General features: G+C 37.4%; 1 protein-coding gene and 1 long non-coding RNA gene across 3 annotated transcripts in view; one reads left to right on the top strand and one right to left on the bottom strand.

The window, feature by feature from the left end:
* Positions 1 to 623: 623 nt before the first annotated feature.
* On the bottom strand, positions 624 to 4,689 carry LOC149845911 (uncharacterized). The gene is made up of 5 exons (XR_016430484.1): positions 4,536 to 4,689; positions 4,335 to 4,400; positions 3,169 to 3,218; positions 2,616 to 2,748; positions 624 to 904 (listed from the first exon to the last, which is right to left on the bottom strand). It is a non-coding gene; the product is annotated as an uncharacterized LOC149845911 (long non-coding RNA).
* Positions 4,690 to 8,881: 4,192 nt separating this feature from the next.
* LOC149845910 (sphingoid long-chain bases kinase 1-like) overlaps positions 8,882 to 22,786 on the top strand; it is a 32,618-nt gene continuing 18,713 nt past the window's right edge. Inside the window, exons 1-6 of one of the 2 annotated variants that reach the window (XM_089996072.1) lie at positions 9,053 to 9,212; positions 9,364 to 9,719; positions 15,353 to 15,839; positions 15,947 to 16,312; positions 17,352 to 17,445; positions 17,574 to 17,611. In XM_089996072.1, coding sequence (XP_089852198.1) covers positions 15,414 to 15,839; positions 15,947 to 16,312; positions 17,352 to 17,445; positions 17,574 to 17,611 — 924 coding nt within the window. In that variant the 5' untranslated portion in view covers positions 9,053 to 9,212; positions 9,364 to 9,719; positions 15,353 to 15,413. Of the gene's footprint in view, positions 9,213 to 9,363; positions 9,720 to 15,352; positions 15,840 to 15,946; positions 16,313 to 17,351; positions 17,446 to 17,573; positions 17,612 to 22,786 lie in introns of both variants that reach the window. The other variant, XM_089996070.1, reaches the window with a different exon arrangement.

Here is a 22,786-nt window from a genome sequence, read left to right as displayed (position 1 = left end):
AAATATGGATCTTGAATTGAATTTTTGTCTCGAATATGAATCTCGAATGAGATTTTTGTCCTAAATATAAATTTTTGCTTTGGATGGGGATCTCAAATTGGATTTTTTCCTTGAATATGGATCTCAAATTGGATTTTTGCCCCGAATATGGATCTTGAATTTGATATTTGCCACAAATATAGATGTCTAATTGGAGTTTGCCCCGAATATGGATTTTTGACCCAAATATGGATATCAAATTGGTTTTTGGCCCAAAATATGGTTTTTCAAAAACTATTCTACATTGTGCTCATTTATCAAAAAAAAAAAGTGAAGAAGATTTTTACAAGGTCAACAATTTTGGATTACCTCAAAGTCTTAAAAAAGGTAGAGAAAATTGAAAGAATCTTTCAATTCATAGCATTTGTGGAGGCACCCGCAAGGTTCTTGTTAGTTGTTTTATCCTGTTTGCTAAATGCACTCTGCCTGCACATGCCAAATTTATGAAGCAATATACACTATGTTTCCAGGCATCTTAAATGTGAAAATGAATTTTTAAGGAAAGAAAACTAACAAAAAATGGCAATATAGTTGCAACTTTGTTAGTTCAAAGATTCCAAACCCACACAAACATGTCACAATTATTAGAGAAGAAAGCAAAACATTCCAATGATAAAACTAATATAATACAAGAAAACAAATATTATAAAGCTTTTAGTAGTTAGAATTTAGATTCATAATTTCAAACCGAAAAAGATATATATAGTGATCCTGATTAACTGTGACCAATTAGTTCTCACCAACATAAAAGTTTTGATTGGAATGCAGCACATTAGGACTCAAGACCCTTTGATATCTGGTGTGCAGCCCTCTTCTAGAATACCTTACCACTTCTAGCAGCTTAAAATGCACTCTGAATGAAGCACTGAAACCACCAATTTGAAAGATTAAATTAGCAAATATCATGACATTCATCACTCAGACCATTAAAAACCATTTCTTGGATAATCATAACGATAAATTTTCAAGAGAAAAAGTAGGATGATGAAACCAGGTCAGAAGTTCTGGCTGCACATTCATACTAGCTATCATATATTTGATGTTATAAGCCTGAAGCATTTTCACCCTTTATGCCAGTGTGGTCTCAAGTGACTAAACTGTGATCTCAGGTGATTAGTTATTTTTTTTATAGAATAATTACTTCCAGTATTTTAACAATGGTTTCTCTATCATAGGTATAAAACTCAGAGTAACAGTGGTTTTGTGAGGCCCGTTCTCATGCTTGTCCTTCACAGAACATATAATCTATCCACCACAATGTTAATGTTGAATCCACTGCAAGGTTTCATGTCAGTTTTTATGTTTCTATGGTCTACAAAACTAGGATCCTGTAGCTTTCCAATAACTGGAAAATTTTCTTATGATTGCATAATGAAAATTACAGTGCTAATATCCTAATATTTCTCCTCTAAACAGAATCATTTCGTCCACATTATAAACTTTATTAAGTCAACTGAATTCTTTTTGACATTCAATTTGGATATTTTAATTGGGTTCTCTTTTTCTAAGTACAAATTACTGCACAAAGTTTCAAGTTTGATGATTCAGTCAATCCAAGAATTCAGCAGAACTCCTATGTCTTTCAAAAAGGAAGCTGTTCAACTTGTTCTCACAGTTATGGGTGTTATGAAGCCAGGACTTGATGCTCAACTAACATTTGAGGCCGATTATCCAAATACTCCTCAGGCCACGTGGAATGCAGCCATCCATGCTAACAGTTCATCTAAAACCACACATTGTAAAGAAATCATGTACATGGAACCATTGGAACAAAACAGCAGCAACAAGTGCCAAGATGAATTCAGCATCATATTCAATTCTGTGGAGCTAGCATGCTTCTATTCATTGCACTTTCTAACATTTTGGAAGTTCCCAAATTCAGTACAGACAATGTTCTTAACGAGCCAAGTTACAGAATCTCTAGCTTGCTATTGTCTTCCAAATAGGTAGTGTTGATGTCAGCAACTACTAAATATTTCAAAATCATGTCTACAAGACAACGTGGTCTACCCATGATTAGCTTTGGATTCTTATATTCTACTATGGTTTTGTTGGATTAAATAACTTTGAATTGGCAATGGGGCATAGGGCAGAGATACTGGTGACTGGACTCCCGATGAGCAAGATGGACCAAAGCTAGACTATCCAGGCCTGGTTGCTCAAGTTCTGACTTGACTTGGTCAACTCATATATATATGTGTGTGTGTGTGTGTGTGTGTGTGTGTGTGTGTGTGTGTGTGTGTATGTTATCTGTGTCCTTTGTGGAAATTGCTAAGACAATTCTCATCAGCATGAAGTCTGTAACAGTATGAAGCAAGCATAGAATATATACAAAGCACAGGTACAGGCCTGCAAAATCCAGAATATGTTACACAATTTTGGACATAAGAATTCCTATTACTGATAAAAGATGACAACTAACATGGCACCGACAGCCAAGGAACTTATAGTGCCCTTTATTAAGAAATAAAGCAAAATTTTCACCAGATAACAAAGACTTCTACTATAGCAAATGGTTGCAGAAGCCATAATGAATATGTTTATATTCCAAGATAGAACATAACATGCTGAATTACCTTTTTGCATCCATGTTTTGCCATGACTTTCAAAAGGTTTATTGTGCCAATTAAATTGTTATAGTAGAGTAAAGGTTTCTGCACACTTTCGCCCACAGCTTTCAATCCAGCAACGTGAATGACAGCATCAAAACTGCAGAAAAATGAATAGCACTAATAAGAATGACAGCTGCCCATGAAGAATATCATGTTATCAACCTAGATTGCATCTCCAAATTTCTAACAATTTTACATGCATATTAAAACTTATGTACATTAACAGGCAAGCTAAAACATGGTTAGGATCTGGATCAGCCGATTCTTATAGTATTGGTAGAAAATCGATATGAAACTGGCCTGATTCAGCTAGTTTTTATATAAATAGAAAAAATGGTCAAAAAGTTGTTTAATATTTTTTTATTTTTATGACGTCATTTTGTGGTTAAAAGTTGGCCGGTTCAGTTCTATTCAGCCCTGAGAATCACCCAATTCGCTGAATCAATTTGAAAATGGATCCAGGGTTCGAGACGGTTCATACAACATTGGTTAATACATATAATCAACTCAATCTTGCCTTGAAGAAGAAAACGGGTTCTCCAGTGCTGCTTTGTCCCGCACATCAAACTGCAAAAGAAAGATAAAGAGTTTGATCACTGAAGCTTGTAAGATAGTAGAGAAAGAAGGAAAATATTGCCAAAATTCTGGACAATCATGTCAAACCCATAACTCTAACATCTTCACAGATTTCATCATTACAGGTGTCATGAGCTTGAAAAGCTAATCAACCAAAAAACTAACAGAAATGAAAATTTGAATCCCAGAAAATGTACAAGCACGATATCACTATACCCTAGTCAAATAGAATGCTGACAAGCAAACTGGAAAAAATAACAAAACACTGTTCTGAAACTCCGAAACAAACCAGAACTTGCAGAGATAATGATCAGCCGCTTGATGAACTTAACATTCAAGAGAATCTTGAACGTTAAAGAATAACAAAAATAGTCTTTGTATTTTCCAATGAAAAAGGAAGTTACACAGAATTATTAAACTGCAACACGGCCATTAAAATTTTCAAAGTCAGTTAACAAAATCAGATAAGTGAAGAAACACTCTTACGGAACTTATACTAGAAGATGAAATTACACAACGACAAACAAAATCAACCGTGTAAGCAAAAACAGAAAGCCAATGGAACAGTCTTTTGCAACTTCTAATGAAAGAGAATTTTATGCAGAAATACTGTTCCGCGGCTTGATGAACTAAAATTTTAAGTAATATCTAGTTCCTTTACTAGGATAAATCCCAGAACTAGATTAAACAGGACGCACTCCGTGAAAACTTCAGCTGAATCAAATACTACAATATAATTACATGAAATTCTGTATAGAAAGGCGAAAACGCCAAGTGTGCGTTCTCATCCAGAAACATCAAATAAAAAGCCCCAACTACACAATCTCACCCAACAGTACCAAAACGTCAAACCACAAGAAATCTAGAACCCGTGCATCTGTCTAACTCCGATCAAAGAACACATCCGAAAGAAACTCCAAGGGATCAAACCCTCACTAAATCATTTCAAAGTAAAGCCAAATGCTAATTACACAAATTACAAAAGCAGCAGCAGCAGAACTGAGGTAACAAAAAAAACTAAGAGAAGAAAAGAGTTCATCACCATCGCAAAAGTAGCATAAGGAGAATGAGAAGAACAGCAAGCAACAAAGAAAGGGAAGAACATACTGAGAAGGATCGATTGGGCAAGGAACCCTGCAATCTTCGGTCTTAGGGTTGTTATTCTTGCAAAACCTGAGAAAAAAACAAATCATTGGGTAAATAATAAAAGGAAATGATTTCTTCACACAATGAGAGAGAGCAGGCTGCAGCTGCGAGCCTGGAGTCTGTTGGTTCATGGCTGAGAGCCTGAGAGAGAGAGAGACGAACCACAGTCGCCAACGCCGAAGGAGTGGTTGTGATTCGAAGGAGCCTTCCCGCTCCCAATGGTTGGCCTCCCACCAGCGACTTACAGAGCTCGGGTGGGGTTCACCCCCACCCTTCGTTGGGTGATCTAGCGGTAGGGCACCCCTGAGTCACGCTCTGCAGTCAGCAGTGCGAGTGAGCGAACCAGTTTGAATCCAAACTGGTTCTTTCCATTGACAATGTATCAATCTGGACCATTCCGACCCGAAATGAGGCAAGAGCTTAAGCTTACCCAAGGTGCAACGGGGAAGACCCACACCTCGATTTAGTACCTGAGTTTGTGGGCAGATATAATGCAGAGCTTCTTGAATCCAATCGAGGGAGTCGTCTTTAGAGCTGCATCATGTGCTAGAGCATCGAAAGACACTATTGGCTTCATCACGATTAAGGAGTTTGGCCCATGTGCGGAACTGCAAACAGACCCTGAGAACCAGGGACTTGGCGGATATAAGATTGGAACAGGATGAAACAATTGATGCAGATCCGATTTTCATCAACCTTTTGAACTCAAAAATTCTACCCAAACCCAAGTAGGGGAAACCAAATTAGGATCCAATTTAAATAATCGTTCCATAAAATTCATCCAAGATACTCCTAAAGATCCAAAACCAATTAAAAAAGATTTGAACTCAAATTCATGTCTTGAATCCAATTATCTTACATTGGATCATCATAAACCCATTTTGATTTAACTTGAGCCTAAACCCAAGTTCATTTGATCTAATCCCAAATAGACCTTCCCAAGATTTACCTATACACAAACCTATTTTGGATCGAACCCTACCTGACTTTATCTCACATGAACCAAGCTTGCCCCAAGCCTTTAACTTATTTGGAGCACATCAACAATAGTTTGTAGAACATAAGATGATAAAGCTAGATGTCCATATCCTCTATTCATGGCTCTCTTTACATTGGATTAAGCCTACATTAGAACCATTTGATTTGTGTCAACAAAAATGTCCAAAAGACTATGGATGGTTTGAAAAGAATACTCTAGGCATTGACACATATTTTAGACTAACTCCAATAAGTTTCTTTTATTTAGAGAAAATAAAATGTTTGGTTTCATATTGTAGACCTATAACCCATAAGGTAGAGCGAGATTGAAAAAAGTGTAACTCTTCTCCAACCCGAGGAGAATGATTCAAGAGTGAAACAAAGGATACATTTGGATTCAATTGATACTTTAAATTTTTATTATTTTAATCTTTTATATTTGAATTATGTACGACGGACATTGAATTTTTGTATTAGATTCAATATCCAAATTTTATTAGATTAAGATAAAATTTATCTATTTAGAGGGTTACCAAGGTAATAAGTTTATTTGGTTTAAAACTAGTTTTTTTTTTATTTGCAATTATTTTCTTACATTTTTTAAAATATTTTTTGTTTTTTCTAGATAATCGTAGTTGGGTAAAAAATTGATGTAAATCGAGGCCCTTTGATTTGTGTCAAAGAAACTCAAAACCGCCATCTCGGTTCATTGGTGCCGCCCTTGCTTTATCATGGTTGGGTGGGTGAACGTGCACTCAGCCCATAGTTTTATGTCACAAGGAGGTGGGCCTATTAAGTGACCCAGTTCTCGATGAAGCTTCCTTCATGATCATTAAAAATATATTTAGTTCAAAAGCCCTAATTACCAGAGAAGAATAAAAAATGAAATCGACCGTTTCAAAACAAGCCATCTATTGAACTTGGTCATGTTTTTGTGAGATGCAGTACATTCTTCTATGCAGCAATAACGCAGTCTTCCGAGGAGCCATCTTTACATGGATACGAGTAACACCCCCATAGCATGCTGAGCTAATTTGCATTGAAAACTATGATAAAGATAGGCCGATTTGTGGGTTGCTTGTTATTTATGCATAATTTCATTGGTAGCGACCTTAGTTTGTTTTTTTAATTTACATTTAATCTTCTTCATAATTTAGCTTCATTGGGGTCTTCCATTAGTTACAAAGGCCCAATTACAAGGCAAAGCTTGGTTCAATTTTCAATGTAATTCACTTTTTTTTTTTATCTAGCCTAAAGGAAAAGCTTCACATTGCACTCCGGTTGCTAAAACTCTTGAGGTCTCCCTCTGCCCATCGTAGGGTATACCTAGCTTCTATATTCCTTCAAAGAAATGTTTTTTTGGAAATTTGAACTTGTGACATCCTGTCAAGTTGGTGGCATTTACAAGTTGCTCCTGTCTGAAAGTGAAACCCTTGTGGGTTGTTAGACATTCTTTTTTTCGATAGAGAAAGATGGGATTAAGCAGGCCCATACAATTATACTATTGGGATTCCAACTTGCAACATCCCAACACAAGGTGACGCACGCTAACTGCTCCTGCCAGACAAGCCAAGCGCCCCTGTTGGTGGGTTGTTGGACAGGGTTCTCAATGAGTTGGGTTTGCACTGGGTACCCAACCCGAACTTGAATTTTCACATAAAAAGTGTTGACCCGAATAATATGCATGTCGATTTGAACCCTATCCGAGCAATATGTAGTTCGGGTTTGGGTTATGAATTTTGTCGGGTATTCAACCTATGTATTTTAAGTAAAAGTAAACTTTTGAAATTATTCCGATTCACTTTTTCAAATTTCATTTTCGTGACCCGACAAAACCTGAACCGAACCCGACACCTGCTTATTATAGAGTTTTTCTGCATGCATCCTGTGGGATTAAGCTCTAGCTCAAATTCGCTGTACTTTGTTGAAGATGACTATGAGAGAGAGCATAACCTACTGGCATTGAGGGTGCGGCCAACCACCATATTTAATCGTGTATTAAGGCGTATAAGTTGTGGGTAGGTTCCGTTCTACCAAATATATTCCCAATGAAAGAATTAGGTTGACTCAAGAGAACGAGACAGAGCTCACCCAAACTAACCTGACTCGTGTCCCCTGTCAAACTGAATTTGGACCTTCCAATGGATCATGCTCCTCGAGCCGACATCATGGACTTAAAATAGCAAGTCCTGAAGAATAGCTGTCATACGCGGTCCCGCTTCGCATCATTAGTCAACCCAGAAAATATTTGTGTTTTTTTAATTGAATGAGTCCACCACTAGGCACCCCCAAGAGGTTTGGTGCTAAGGATGCACAACCAGCAAAACCAGCTTGGCTCTGTTCGGTTAAGCTCTGCTCATAGCTCGTCTATGCCTTGAAATGAGCTGAGTTTGTAGATGACTTTGAGGCTTGAACCAGCAAACAAGCGGAGCTTGATCGGCCTATTGAGCTCGAGTAGGCTCAATAGCCTTTTATATTGGCATTTCAGATTCGCCCCGCCCAACCCCTTTACCCCTTTTTGGCACTGTCAGCGGCGGAGTTTCAACTTCCAATTCTTTCTCCTCCTCGCCCCCTTCTACTGCTTCGTTCTCTGTGCTTCCCGAGGCTATTGCCCACCACCACAGTCCCGCTGCAGTGCACGCTACAGTTGCAACAGTTGCCCACCACCACAATCCTGGAGGTCCCTATGTGCCTCCCGACTGTCCCACCACCACCACCACCATTGACAACATTCCCTTCTCCTTCCTCCCACTTTAGGCACAAAGCATTGCAAGTTGCAGCGTTTTTTTTTTCTTTTTTTTGGGGTTTTAGGGTTAGGTTTGATTTTGATTATAGGGCAAACACATGTATGTTTCTCGAGGGTCCTCACGAGGAAGGTTTGCTATAGGCTATATCAGACCTTGTACATGCCAAGCTCGACTTGAGCTTAACTCATGTGCATTCCTATTTGGTGCAGTGGAGGCAGCTTGGCCGCTAGACAGGTGGTCAAGCTTTCATTCTCATGAGTATCAAATCTCTTGCATTAACTAGGGCAAGGGATAAGCCCTAGCTCAGTCAAGCCCGATGACTTTTTAAAGGACTAGAGGTGCATCACTAAGTTTACACTGTTGAGAAAATGCACACACTTAGCCAATCTGACTAGGTCTTTGATCTCCAAGGTAGTTTTCCCATCCTTTAAAAAAAAAAAGTCTCGCCTATGAGGCCAAGATTCCAAAGTTTTTAAAGCTAAGAAAAACCCAGGGTGCGGCCCACGGCCACTCTGCCTTATTCAAAAGTTTAAAATACCAACCGAAAGCGTAATCACTCGGTAAGGGCGGCTCCTTTATACGCCTATGCAGAGCTCCGCCCTCCCCCCACCCCTACTTTCTTACTTTCTGTATCTCCAAAATACCCCTCGTTCTTATCCCTCTCTGACTCGATTCGACCTCTCATCGGTACGCGTCCGTATCGGTTCATTTACTTTTTTAATTTACTCACTAAATTAATTTCGGATTAGGATTATATAAATAGCCCTAGCCCTCTCGTTTTCCATTTGATTAATGAGTGGAGGCTGAGCAAAAAATAAATAAACAAACAAATTAAACAAAAAACCAGAAGCTTCGACTCTGAGCATTATTCCGGCTTCTCGTCGGATTTCGTGTTTCGTTCTTTCCTTGAAGATTTCTTTCTGAAGGATTCGATCCGATCGTTTCTCAAGGCGACAGATTGTTTTTTTATTTTTTTTTTGATTTTTTTATGTAAATCTTGCGGAAGGAGATCGGTTTCTCGGACGATGGATTTTGAATTTTTGATTTTTCCTTCATCGATTGTGTTTGGATGGTGCGGATGGAGAATCGTGCTGTGATCGTCGAGCTCTTTGAGGTGCGTAATCTTTTTTCGCTTTCGATATCTCGTGGATTTTGTAAATCTTAGGGTTTTTATTGAGTATGTTCGGGAATTAGGTATTTTGGGTTTTAGAAATTTTCTTTGAGGTGTTTGGGGAAGGTGAGATCTGAATTTTAGTTGAATGCAGCTGGGAGTTGGACGGGAATGGGCTGCTTGTTTGGTTTATATGTGAAAGTTTTGGGATTTGGATGTGATCGTTGATTGCGATGCTGTGTGATGATGAAGAGTGCGGGAAAGCGAAGTGTTTCGGGAGATTTGGATGATCGGATCAAGAATTTATGGTTGCAAGAATGATTCTTTTTCCGTCTGTTCTGGTCGGCTCTGAGAGCGGGATGCTTGTGTTTTATGATGAAACAGAGAGTTGGAAATTATAAAATACCTTAGTTAATCTACCAAGTTATAGCGATGGGACTCGAAGCGGTGTTGCCCGCTCAAGGGGATCGCTTGATGGAATTTCTAGTTTTATTTTTCTAGCTCTGAAAGGTTTCTTCTCTTGCGATTGAAGTATCGACTTTGATCATCAGGCTCCTCAGTTGATATGTTTTGATGACGCAAGCTTGCCTTTTTTCCATTTGTGCATGTCCTTATTTGGTTGATCGACGTTATGTTGTTGGTGGCGATATTTCTGTTATCAATAGTATTTATTTTTTTGTCAAGTTTTTCATTTATCGGCATCATCCTTTTCCGCTACTCTTTCTCAACTGGTTGTGAGGATGACCCTTGTTTGAAGTTGCCTATCTCAATGCTGCCTATGTCTCTGATATAGATGCATTGTGCTTGCTGTTATTGCTGTCTTGTTGATGCTTTTGATTGGCATTGTCGTGACAAATTCTTCATACAATTATGCAATATAAGAGTAGTTGAGACGTTTTTCAGTTAGGATTGCAATATAAGAGTAGTTGAGTCATTTTTCAGTTAGGATTGGAACCAGTGTTGTGAAAAGGGTTGAGGCATAACGAGGCGCTCCACCAAAATATGAGGTACGCCTCGAGGCGCAAAGCGTAAGCCTCAATTTTTTTTGTAAACTTAAAAAGATTATAAAAATTATCTAAAATTATAAATAAATAAGAAATGCTTTATTGATGAAACAACAAAAAAAAAAATAAAAAATCTTAAATAATTATGGAAAAAATATGAGATTAACATGTAAAAGTAACATTAATGCAACAACTTGATCTATGTAAGTATCTAAGAAATAAAATATGATCATTCATTCAATAAAAAATTAACACTAACAACAAAATGCATATTAGCACTAACATATAAATGGCCATAGCTCTATGATATGAATTAGGGCTTAGGCTCTTGTTGTGTCTCGTCATCATTAATATTTAAGTCTTCAATATCATCATCTGAAGAATCCATATAAGTAGGTTCTTATTCATCTTCATTCTCTGACTCTTCATCATCTACACTTTCTTCATCCACGTCTTCAATTACTTCTTTTGCTTTTCTTTTTCCTTCAATAAAAAATCATATATTAAATATTTATGTTTTGTAATTAAAAAAATACATTTATATTCATAGCTAGGTAAAAGGAATATAACTTTACCTCGATCTCTTAAAGACATGTCTTGCCTAGAACCACTTTGTGAAACATGAGGTGAAGTGACTTTTTCAATAGGCACATGCTCAATGACATTTATGTCGAAGTTCGGATCCAACCATGAATCCTCCAACCAATTGGGATCACTTGGCAACACTGAATCTTTCTTCTCCACAATCCACTCATCGTCTGAGTCTATATGATCTAGACATATAGGGTCTTTGGTAGCCCTCCTCTTCATATTTCTCTCTCTTAATTTCATATTGTACATTACAAAAACCAATGCATTCATCTTCTCTTGTTCAAGTCTATTCCTTCGTTTTGTATGCACCTATAATTTCAAATCATTGATAATCAAATATAAGATAATTAAGCTTATAAAAGTGTATTTTAAAAATAAAATACAAAGTCACAAACTAATGAGAAAGTACTCCAATTCCTCTCACAGCCCCGATGCACTGCATGTCAAACTTAAAATTCGAATTGCAAAATTCATCAACTCAGGATTTTCGTGCCCAAATGAACTCCACCAGTCAGTTGCATTAAAAAAAACAATAAAAATTTGATAAAAACATTAAGAATGTCATACTTAACAAAAACATAAAAAAATATTGACAAATAACAACATAATTGAAACTTACCAGGACTTTTTAATTTTCTTGTTGTAACAGTTGTCTTTCTACCAAACAACCCCTTTGCTTTTTTAAATGCATCAATTTGTGTTGTAATTTTCAACCGAATATTTGCATCAGAAACCAATTTTTCAACACAATCATAAAAGCCACTCATAACTTCTCCATCCGGGTTGAAGTTGTCAGCATAATGAAAATGTGGATTTAAATAATAGGCAGAGCTGCATGCAAAGACTTATGAAGTTGCAAGTCCCATCATCTATCAATGACAACCCAAATAGTTTATATTTTCTTTCAACCTTGTAAATGTTTGAAGCAGTTTTCTCATTTGCTGTATCCATTGCCTCATACAAAAATCCCATAGCAGGTTCATCTGCATCAACTAATCGCAACACTTTCACAAAAGGCAGTGTAACTTTAATTGCATATGATATGGCAACCCAAAACTTATGATCATTAAGAACAATATAAGAAATGTTCTTAGCATCATATTTCTTATAGTAATTAGATAATCTAAAATTTGAAGATAAGAACATCGATTTTAACTCTTTCTTGTAACATCTAATATTATGAAGTGTGAAATATGTTGTGGCAAAATGAGTGACGGCTGAACGTAGAAGTTCTTTCTTCTTTGTGAACTTTCTCATTAAATTTAATACCCATGCATGACTATAAATGTATCTTGTAATTTTTTTTGCCTTTTCCACTGTATCTTTAAAAATTGATATCTTTCTAATATCTTCTAACATAAGATCCAAGCAATGCGCTGCATATGGTGTCCAAAAACATGTTTTTTCTACTGTTAACATATTCCCAACCACATAATTTGGTGCATCATCGATAATGAATTGCACCACATTACTTTCACCAACTTCTTTAACAACTTTTTCAAACAACTTACACAAATTTGCACCAGTTTTTTCCATGTTGCTGATGTCAACGGACTTCAAAAATACTGTCCTAGATGAGCTATTCACAAAAAAATTAATTAAGTTTCTTCATTTTTCATTTGTCCAACCATCTGTCATAATGCTGCAACCAACCTTTGGCCATTCCTTTTTTAACTATTTTAAAATTTCGTGAGTACAATCTACCTCATCCTTCAAAATTTAAATTTACGTTCTTATCTCGTGATAATAAGGCGGTTTGAACCCTCGCCCATAATTTGCAATAACTTCTACTATTGCACCAAAATATGGACTGTTGCAAAGACTAAATGATAACATATTTGTATAAAAAAATCTACCAATAGTATGACATATATTTTTTCTTTCATCCTTTTTGAAAGCAGTATTTATTGTGGTTTATCGTTCTTCTTTGTTTACAAAGAGGTTCATAGGACTACCTGGGCTTGTTTTTGCATCACTACATGATCCACTGGTTTCTTTATTCACATTATCGCCTGGTGATGATCCAAAATAAACACTCATCCCAATATCAACTTGTTTTGTTCTTCTTCTTGTTTCTTTTGCTTTTGATCCTTTAGATGATTTTGAAAAAATCTTTTCACATCAGGTGGAACCGCTTCGCAGATGCTTACACCATGTTTTGTGCCAGCTAAGTGATGCTTTAACCTATAGATGTCTCCTGTAGTCTGTTTATTACTGCAATTTCAAATTGCATGTCCTACGAGTTTGAGATCTTTAGTAGGATTTGGAACTTTAACTCCATGATCCCATCCTACATCTTTTCCTATTGTTCAACTGCAAAAATACATATAACAAAATATATATTAACACAAAAAATTAGATTCATATTCAATAAGAATCAATATATATATATATATATAAATAAATTGAAAACTAATGTAAACACAAACACATGAAGTCAGTGAGAACGTACATGTCTTCACCCTCACAATATCCTATAATGATGCATTAAAAACATAATGTCATAATTAGAAAATGCATCTCAGTTTTCTTTCTTTCTTTTTTTAAGTGAGTCAACTGAGAAAGTAAAGAAACCATACCTGACTTAATGTAGAGAAAAACAGGGTGTGGCAGGGAGTTAAACCTCTGCAAATAACAACATAATGCATTAACAATATTTGCATCCTATGTCACTTAAAGAGAAAACAGGAAAGACTACAGACTGGATTCCTTCGAATCGCAGGGGTCGAGGTCCCTGCCTGACTTAATATCGAATGGCAGGGGCCGAGGCCCCTGCTTGACGGAGCTTCGAACGGCACGGGCCTTGGCCCCTGTCTGCCTGAATCATTGAATGGCAGGGGCCTGACAGAAACAATAAATGGCAGGGGCCAAGGCCCTTGCCTGCTTAAAACAACAGATGGTAGGGGCCTCGCCCCTTGCCTGACGGAAACAATATATGGCAGGAGCCTCGACCCCTGCCTGCCAGAATCATTGAATGGTAGGGGCCTCAGCCCCTGCCTGACGAAAACAATAAATGGCAGGGGCCAAGGCCCCTGTCTACTTAAAACAACAGAAACAATAAATGGCAGGGGTTTTGGCCACTGCCTGACAGGGACCACAATCGGCAGGGGCCAAGGGCCCTGCTTGCCGGAATAAAGCGCACGACAGGGGTCGTGCCCCTGCCTGATGGAGAGATTGAAGAGAGCGAAGCAGACACGAAGGAAAAAGAATGAAGGGGTCGGGGTTACCTGGGGTCTGGCAAGGGTTGCCGGCGTCGCGGCTGCTTCGAGCGAGGAGGAGACCGAGAAGGGCGAGACTCTGAGAGACGAGAGAGAGAGGTGGGAGAGAACGAGACGAGAGGTGAGAGACTGTGATAGACGAGAGAGAGGGGCTGTGAGAGATGAGAGAGAGGGAGAGACTGTGAGAGACGAGAGAGAGGGGCTGCGAGAGAGAGGGAGAGACTGCGAGAGACGAGAGAGAGAGGGGGATTGCGATAGACAAATTAGGGCCCCCAACCCTCATTAGGGTCGGGGGTAACATTTTAATTTTGGTCAAATGAGGGCTTTGACCCTCATTTGACCAACAACATGAGGCGCGGCACGCCTCACCTCGTCGAGGCACGCCTCACCTCGTCGAGGCACGCCTCACCTCGTCGAGGCACGCCTCACCTCGTCGAGGCACGCCTCACCTCGTCGAGGCACGCCTCACCTCGAGGCGTACGCCTCAAGGCGTATGAGGCGTACGTCTCGGTGCTTTTTGCGCCTTGAGGCGCGTTTTTAATAACACTGATTGTGACTGAGGATGTAATTGTGTAGTAACACATGGATGAGCTTGGGATACAGAACAAGGCAGCCTAGTTGTGGCATGTACTTGAGAATTGGGTGACCGTACTTGCAAGATAATTTGTAGAGGCTTGCAAAATAAGAAACATGAAGACTACTGTATAACTAGTGGTAAATTGCACTGCATTCATCGCATGCAAAATTAGACGTCTTTGAATGCACACAATTATGTGCAAGCCAGTGTAATTCTCTATCCTGAGTTACTATCTGAGAACTAGGTGAGCCATGTGAGCAGTAGTGGAATAGTAGAACAAGCCCATCCGATTTGTCACTCTTTATATTTTTAATAGCTGACAATATGTAACAGAACTTCTTGATTAAACTAATCATCAGGGACTGCTATTTAGCTAGGATTCAGTCACATATTTCTGATACAAATGGTAAATTTTGTGCAGCCAAGCATGAACTCAGTGGAATGCACCACTTGTAGCTGCTTTTCTTTCCTCTGAAAGTTTTGGAAGGTGTTACATGTCTTTTTTGTCCATTTCATAAATCATTTATGGTTGATTCTGTTTTTCTATTAGAAGCCGAGAACCTACATATGTTATATGCATCATGTCATATTTCTCTTTCGATTTAGCTCATCAAATTTACGTGATGCACTTACCATATATTTTTTCCTCTTTCTTGATGGTTCATGAGCTTTATCCTGTATCTGACATTAAAAACCAATTTTTGCAAGTCAAGTTTACTGCATTGCTTGTGCTAATCTGGATTTTTTTTGCAGCAAGTATAATCTACAGTTCTTATTGCATGAACTTCACTGAGGGTGCTGATCATTGATAGAGATGCAGAAGCATGGATCTCGAAACCAAAATATTAATCCATTGCGCATATTTTCACGTTATTCTGTTCACCGTTCAGGTAATAGATCTCCTCGGGTAGTGACTGATAGGAAGTCTTCTCCTACCATCCTTCCAGAGAAATGTGACAAGGTCAAATCTATGAGATCGATTGAAGGAAATGTGCTTAATGAAGATCCGGATAAACTGAAGGTGCATGATCACAGAATTGACATAGGAGATGAACACTCAGACTTGTTAGGTTATGTGGTGATCTCAGGGAAGCTAGTCTTGGATAAGAAAACTAGCAATGCAATTGCTGATGTGCAAAATGCAAAGGATAGTACAGAGCAGAATGGAATTGATGCTAAGCTGACAAGCAAGGCATTCGTTTGGGGGGCTCACACCCTGTATCTTGATGACATAATTTCTGTAAGTTTCCTGTAAATGCATATATGCACTCTATGCTTGAATATAGCATTCTTTCTTTTCTTTAGCTTAGTTGAGCAGGCATGAGCTTCTTTTCCTCCTTTTGGTAGGTGTCCTACAATAGTGGACTCAGACATTTTACGGTACATGCATATCCGGTAAAAAGGAAACCGTGTGGTCTTTCTTGCTTTTTTAAGCCTAAGAGGAGCAGAAAGGACCTCAGGTTCTTGGCTTCTACTTCAGAAGAGGCCGTTAAGTGGGTTAGTGGATTTGCAGATCAGCAGTGCTATGTGAATTGCTTGCGTCATCCAGTATCTTCCAAGAGGCAAGGATCTGACATGGTTTCTAGTGATTTCTTTCTTGAGCCATATATTATGCGCAAGAAGTCCCCAACAGTGCTTGTCATACTGAATCCACGCTCTGGACATGGTCGTTCAAGCAAGGTTTTCTACAACAAAGTAGAGCCTATATTTAAGGTCAGTTGCTTCGAGAATTCTTCTGTGTATCTTATGTTTTTTGGGATTCTTCGGTTTCTCTAACCTACAGGCCTTCTACCTTCCAGATTATAAAGTAGGAGCTCTGGAACTGTCCATGCAAATAGTTTTATGTTGCTTTATAAATTTATTTTCCTGGTATTCCAGTCCCTACTGCGTCACACTAGTGTTTCTTTAAGGAAAATAAGAGTGTTTTGCATATACTTCGACATAGTATGGGAATGCCCAGATGGAAATGTCTGGTCATAATTCATTATCCATTCAATTGTTACAATTCCATTCTTTCCAGTGGCTAAGTTTCCTGATGTATTCTTCTGTTTGCATCCAGTGTAAGTTGTCTCCTATTCATGGGTTCCTTGCTTAACTCATTTTGCTTCGCTTTAGAGTAACTTTTGAAACTCTCCATTTTCCCATGTTTCCTTCATCAGTGTTGTACTGGATGGCTTCAAGTCTTGTGATGTCTCTCAGTCTCTTCAATGCCCTCTAAGATTCACCACCAGTCTGGCCAGGCTAAACATTGCAAGCTTGAGAGAATTCAAATGCAAATAGATGTAGGATTACTCCTCTCCTCTCTTCTGCACAATTAGCATCTTTTTATTGCACTAGTATCCTTTCTGCTTTGGATTGTAGCCTGTTTAATTAAACCCTTTTAATGACCATCACCAATGCAAGGTCTACTTGATGGCATGTTACCAGTTTTTGTTTTGCAGGAAGAAATCCTATAGTGGGAGCGATGCATAACCTGTCTTTGCCATTAACATGCTCAGAATAGTATTCTTCTTTTGTATTTTGAGCAAACAAAAGCAAGTTGTCTTGTTAATCTACATGTTTTGTGAATCAATCTATGAATGGTTATCATATCAAATTCTTCAGATGAACATTTAGATTATTGTGACAAGAAACTGTTTTCTCTGTAATTTAACCATTTATCCAGTTGAAATTTATAGAAACCAAACTAATTGCAAGTTTATTCATGTATATTTACGAAGATGCTTATGATTGTGTACCAATATGCTGGCAGCTTGCAGGTTTCAATATGGAAGTAGTCAAAACCACATCAACTGGTCATGCAAGGAAGCTTGCTTCTACTGCCGACTTTAACACTTGCCCAGATGGTAACCATTGATGTTCCTTTCAGATCTCCATCAATATAACCGATGAAAATACACGTGCATTCACATGCACTGGACCAGCTGAAAGAAGGGTTCAGCTCTAATGCATTATCTGTCTTGTTTGCTGGCAGGAATTATATGCGTTGGAGGAGATGGAATTGTCAATGAGGTTAGGTTTGGTTTCACTGTTTGGACGTGTTTTGCATCTTTGCATGTTCAGTACCACATGAGCCATTTCTTCTTGCTGTTTCAATGTTTTTTTTTGCCACGGACCATTTATTGCTCAATGTCAACGCTGTAGGCTTTTTAATTTATAACATGTGATATTGAATTTTATAAGTTTATTTTATTGCATAGATAGTCTTTTATTAGGAGGGATGAACACTAGCATATGTCTTCTGGAAACAGTAACCAATAGATGCAAACCTGATAGAAGAAAGTTCCTTTACAAGAAAAGATGACCTGTTAGAGCGACTGTATAATCTGTCTGAGGTTGGTATTTGTCAATTGCTCCTGAGACATGTTTTTGGCTGGACCCATGTCCGGAGGGGATAGATTTGAAAAATGGATTTAACTTCTTATATCAACAGCCTTCTAATAAACATAGGTCAGTTGCGGCCTGTTCAATTAGATGAGGTTCATGGGACCTGTCTTTTTCACAGTTTCACTCTGAGCTTATTCAGTGGTTATCACTCGTCCGGCTCCTTTCAGAGATGTCTTTATCCGGAGATGAAGACTATTGTTTGGAAATGCTCTTGAGATGGTGCATTCAGCATTAAATCCTGCTATTTAACTCTTCTGGAATCAGCAAACACAGACAAAGAATACCATATGGAATACTTGCCCAACCCTAGTTCTGTAACATTTGTGTGGGTTGCATCTTTAGAGAAGATCCCTGCCCAGTTGTTCCTTAAAAGGTGAGGTTTCCGATTGGCCTCTTGCTGCTACATGTGCGGTGCGGAAGAGAAATCTGCAGTCCATCTTTTGTGGACATGCTCAACCTTCACTCAACTGCAGCACCTAGCTTGGCTAGATGGTAACATTCAAAAGTGGGACACCACCTCCACAAGACAAACCCTCTTGGCTCCATGGGACTGTAGAAGAGTCAAGATATTTTGAACAAGTTTGACAATGGTGGCTTTTCTTGCGGTTGTAACGCCCCAAAATTTTAAACTTAAATTTTTGAAAATACTTAGAAAACCTTTTATTTTTCAGAGTTTTTATCAACGGAACGATTTTTTTGAAAAACAAAACAAGTTCAAAACTTTGAGCACGTTAGCGTAAAAATCCATCATCGAAACTATTATTATCAAAAACATTTTAGCAAGACAATTAATGAGCCAAATATACTTTAATGATAAACTTTCAGTTATACAAAATTTAGGGTTTCCCTTTATACAAAACTCAAAACCAAAACAGGTATCCCAGACACAAAACTGTGAGCAGAGGAGTAAGATCTCGAGCCTGTGAAAATCTCTATAAAGAAAGTATGTGTAACAAAACACAATACTTGAAAATAAGAAGTGTGCACAGAGGCACAAGGAGAACTCTCACAAGTGCACAAAGGCACGGATACATATGCACAAAGGCATAGAAAAACAAAGAACCTCTTTATTGAATGAACACCAAAAGGCTTACAAAAAGCATAAAGAGACTAAAGGGGGATAACCCTTATTTATACAATGTGGGAGTCGGGGGGGGGGGGGCTCTAGCATATACGTTGGAGCCTCTCCAACGGTTATAAATATAACCGTTGGAGGGAGCCCCAACTTATATGTTGTGGGCCCTCTCATGGCTAAACAAAGAAATTAATTAAAAAATAAAAATATACAAAAAATAAACAAAATTACAAACATATTCTCGAAAAAAAATGTGTAAAAAGACAGTTTTACCCTTATCCAGTATTTATACATATATGGTTAGATATATATACATATATATATATATATCTATATATATAAATATATATAAAAGGGACAAATCCTTATTACAATTTAACACCCTCCTTAAACTTAGGGTGAAATAATTGAAAGTTTGCCAAGAAGGAAGTTGAATCTTGGAGAACAGAGCGCCTTGATGAAGTAGTCTGTCAGTTGATATTCAGATGTTACATAAGGAAGATCTATAACTTTTCTTAGATATTCTTCACGAACACAGTGGCAATCCATCTCAATATGCTTCGTGCGCTCATGAAATGTGTGATTTTTGGCAACGTATATTGCACATTTATTATCACAACATAGTTTTGTGGGCTTTTGAACTTGTATATTCATATCTTTCAGCAATCTTTGAATTCAAATAATTTCTATGGTAGTGGTTTTCATGGCTCTATACTTAGCTTCGGTGGATGAGAGACACTTTCTGTTGTTTCTTGCATCTTTAAGAAACTAAGGATTCTCCTAAAAAGATGCAAAAACCAGTGGTGGAGTGACGGTTATTTGGGTTACCTCCCCAATCAGAGTCAGTATAAGCAATTAAGTTTAATTTAAAGGAAAAATATAGAAATACCCCCTTGTTTATAGTTCCCTTGATGTATCTGATAATTTGGAGAATGACGCTCATATGAACTATAGTAGGGGCATGTTGAAACTGACTAACAACAGTCACTGCATGAGAGATATCAGGTCTGGTAATGCTGAGATATGTTAATGATCCAATCAGTTGCCTGTAAGCGGTGGGATATTTTAGAAGAATCCCATCATCAATCTTCATCTTTGAACCCACTATTTCAGGAGTTTCACAGACCTTGTCATATGTGATTTCTAATATGTAAATAACCTCACAAGCAAGTTTAGTTTGAGATAAAAATAGCCTCTGTGAGAATAGGCAACCTCAATTCCCAAAAAATATCTCAAAAATCCTAAATCTCACATTTCAAATTTTGTTGTCAACGTGGCTTTAATGCTCTTGATTCCTTTGGTATCATCACCTGTTATTAACATGTCATCAACATATAATAGTAATATTATGATTCCTGCATTAGATTTCTTGACAAACAATGCAGTGTCAGTATAACATGAAGAAAAACCATTTTCTATCGTTACATTGTTAAATCTATTGTACCAAGCCTTGAGAGCTTGCTTTAAATTATAAAGTGCTTTTCGTAGACGGAAAACTTTACCTTTAGGAATCGCCATAACTGGTGGAGCATCCATATAGACTTCTTCATTAAGTTCCCCATTTAAAAAGGCATTTTTGACATCCATTTGAAAAATATTCTATTTTTTAATTGAGGCGATGGTGATAAGACATCTGACAGTGACCATACGTGCTACCAGAGTAAATGTCTCATCATAGTCAATTCTATATTCTTGACTATACCCTTTTGCTACTAAGCGCGTTTTATATCTTTTAAGAGATCCATCACTCTTGGTTTTGACTTTAAATACCCGTCTGCATCCTATAGTTTTCTTTCCATTGGGAAGATTTTGAAATTCCCATGTGTTAGCTTTCCTAAGAGCTTTGAGTTTATTTTCCGTAACTTCTTTCCATTCGATACATTTTTTGGCTTCCTCAAAATTTTTAGGTTCAAAATATGAGTGAATGTCTCTAAGATAAACTCTATATTTAGGTGAGAATAAATCAAAGGATACGAATCTAGAGGGAGTTTTTTTAGTTCTTTCAGTTCTTCTGGGATTTATGTCATATTCAGAGATAGGCTCACTATGTTCACTATATTGTTCAATTGCGCTTCTAAATGTACCTCTATCTCTATGTGTGTAAGTGATAGGATCACTAGATGTCTTCTTCTTGATGATGATTGACAGATGGGTTGGAATCATTGTTGCTTTCATCTAGTTCATTATCACTGATATCATCATCACTAGAAATATCATCATTTCTAGATAATAAGTCAAACAGGAAGGAATAATCGACATTTTTTATATGAGGTTCATTTTTTTTTAAGCCAATATCATTTTTCTAAAAAGGTCACATTCCTTGAGACATATAATTTATCATTTTTAGTATCATAACATCAAAACCCATTTTGTGTTTCAGAATAACCAAGAAAAGCACAAGGAATGACTTTCGGTGAAAGTTTATCTTTTTTATCCGTAAGTATAAAACATTTACATCCAAAAATTCTCAACCTGTTATAGTCAGGTTCTTTTTGATATAGTATTTCAAAAGGAGAAATTTTTGTTTAAAGTTTTGGATTGAACAGATGCAAGAGTCGCCTCGACCCAGAAACTCTTTGGAATATTTTGAGATATGAGTAAGGTTCTAATGGTTTCAATGATATGCCTATGCTTTTTTTCGGCCAATCCATTTTGTTGAGGGGTTTTAGGACATGATTTTTGGTGAACAATACCGTAGTCTTCAAGATACCTCTTAAATTCATTAGAGAGATACTCACCTCCGGAGTCGGTCCTAAAAATCTTTAGGTTATTAAATTGATTTTTAATCATCATATAATATGATTTAAAACACAAAAAAATTCTATGTTTGTGTTTAAGGAAATATATCCAACAATATCTAGAGTAATCATCCACAAAAGTTATATAATATGAAAAGCCTCCTTTTGATATAACGGGTGCCGAACCCCAAACATCCGAATGAACAATTTCAAAAGGTTTAGTGGTAAACATAAATCTTTGTTCAAGAAGCATATTTCTGATTTTTCTAAGAATACAATCATTACAAGAGAAAATATTTTTACAAAGATTTTTGGCAAAATGTAAGTAGGATAACTTGCTAATGTTGGGATGTCCAAGTCTTTTGTGCCAAACATTTATATCTTTATGTTGGGCAACATTACAAAAAGAGTTTTTTGGTATTTGAAGAGAGTCCACGTAGTATATGTCTCCCTTCCTAGAGTCTTTCCCAATCAACCTTCCAGACCGACGATCCTGTATCAAGCATTTATTAGATGAAAATTTTATATCACATCCATGATCCGAGAGTTGAGAGATGAAAAGTATAAATTTAATTTTGGTATAAATCTATTTTTGGGGATAAAGAAATTTTGTCTTTCAAAGTTTTCAATGCCTTTAATTTCAAGAGAAGTGCCATCTGCGGTTGAGACAAAAGATGGTGATGCATTTTTTGAGTATTCGGAAAAAGAAAAAGCATTTGAAGATGTGTGAAATGAGGCACCCAAATCCAAGATCTAGGAGGTCTTACTGGGAGGAGAAAAAGTAAATATGGCGGCTCCGAAAATGGCTCCCTTGAGAAGAGGTTGAAGTGCCTCCACAATTTAGTTTAGAGAGAGCCTCATTTGTGGAAGTAGATGAACTTTCTTCTTTTTGAGGTTGGGATGTGGTAGCCATAGCTAATAACTTCTTCCATTTGGGACATACCGGTTTGATGTGCCCAGTTGTTTGCAAAAATGGCATACGATTTT

Source organism: Nuphar pumila, chromosome 2 (genome assembly GCF_984573655.1).
Source record: "Nuphar pumila chromosome 2, dmNupPumi1.hap1.1, whole genome shotgun sequence".
NCBI lineage: Eukaryota > Viridiplantae > Streptophyta > Magnoliopsida > Nymphaeales > Nymphaeaceae > Nuphar > Nuphar pumila.
This window is presented reverse-complemented; position numbering and strand designations above follow the sequence as displayed.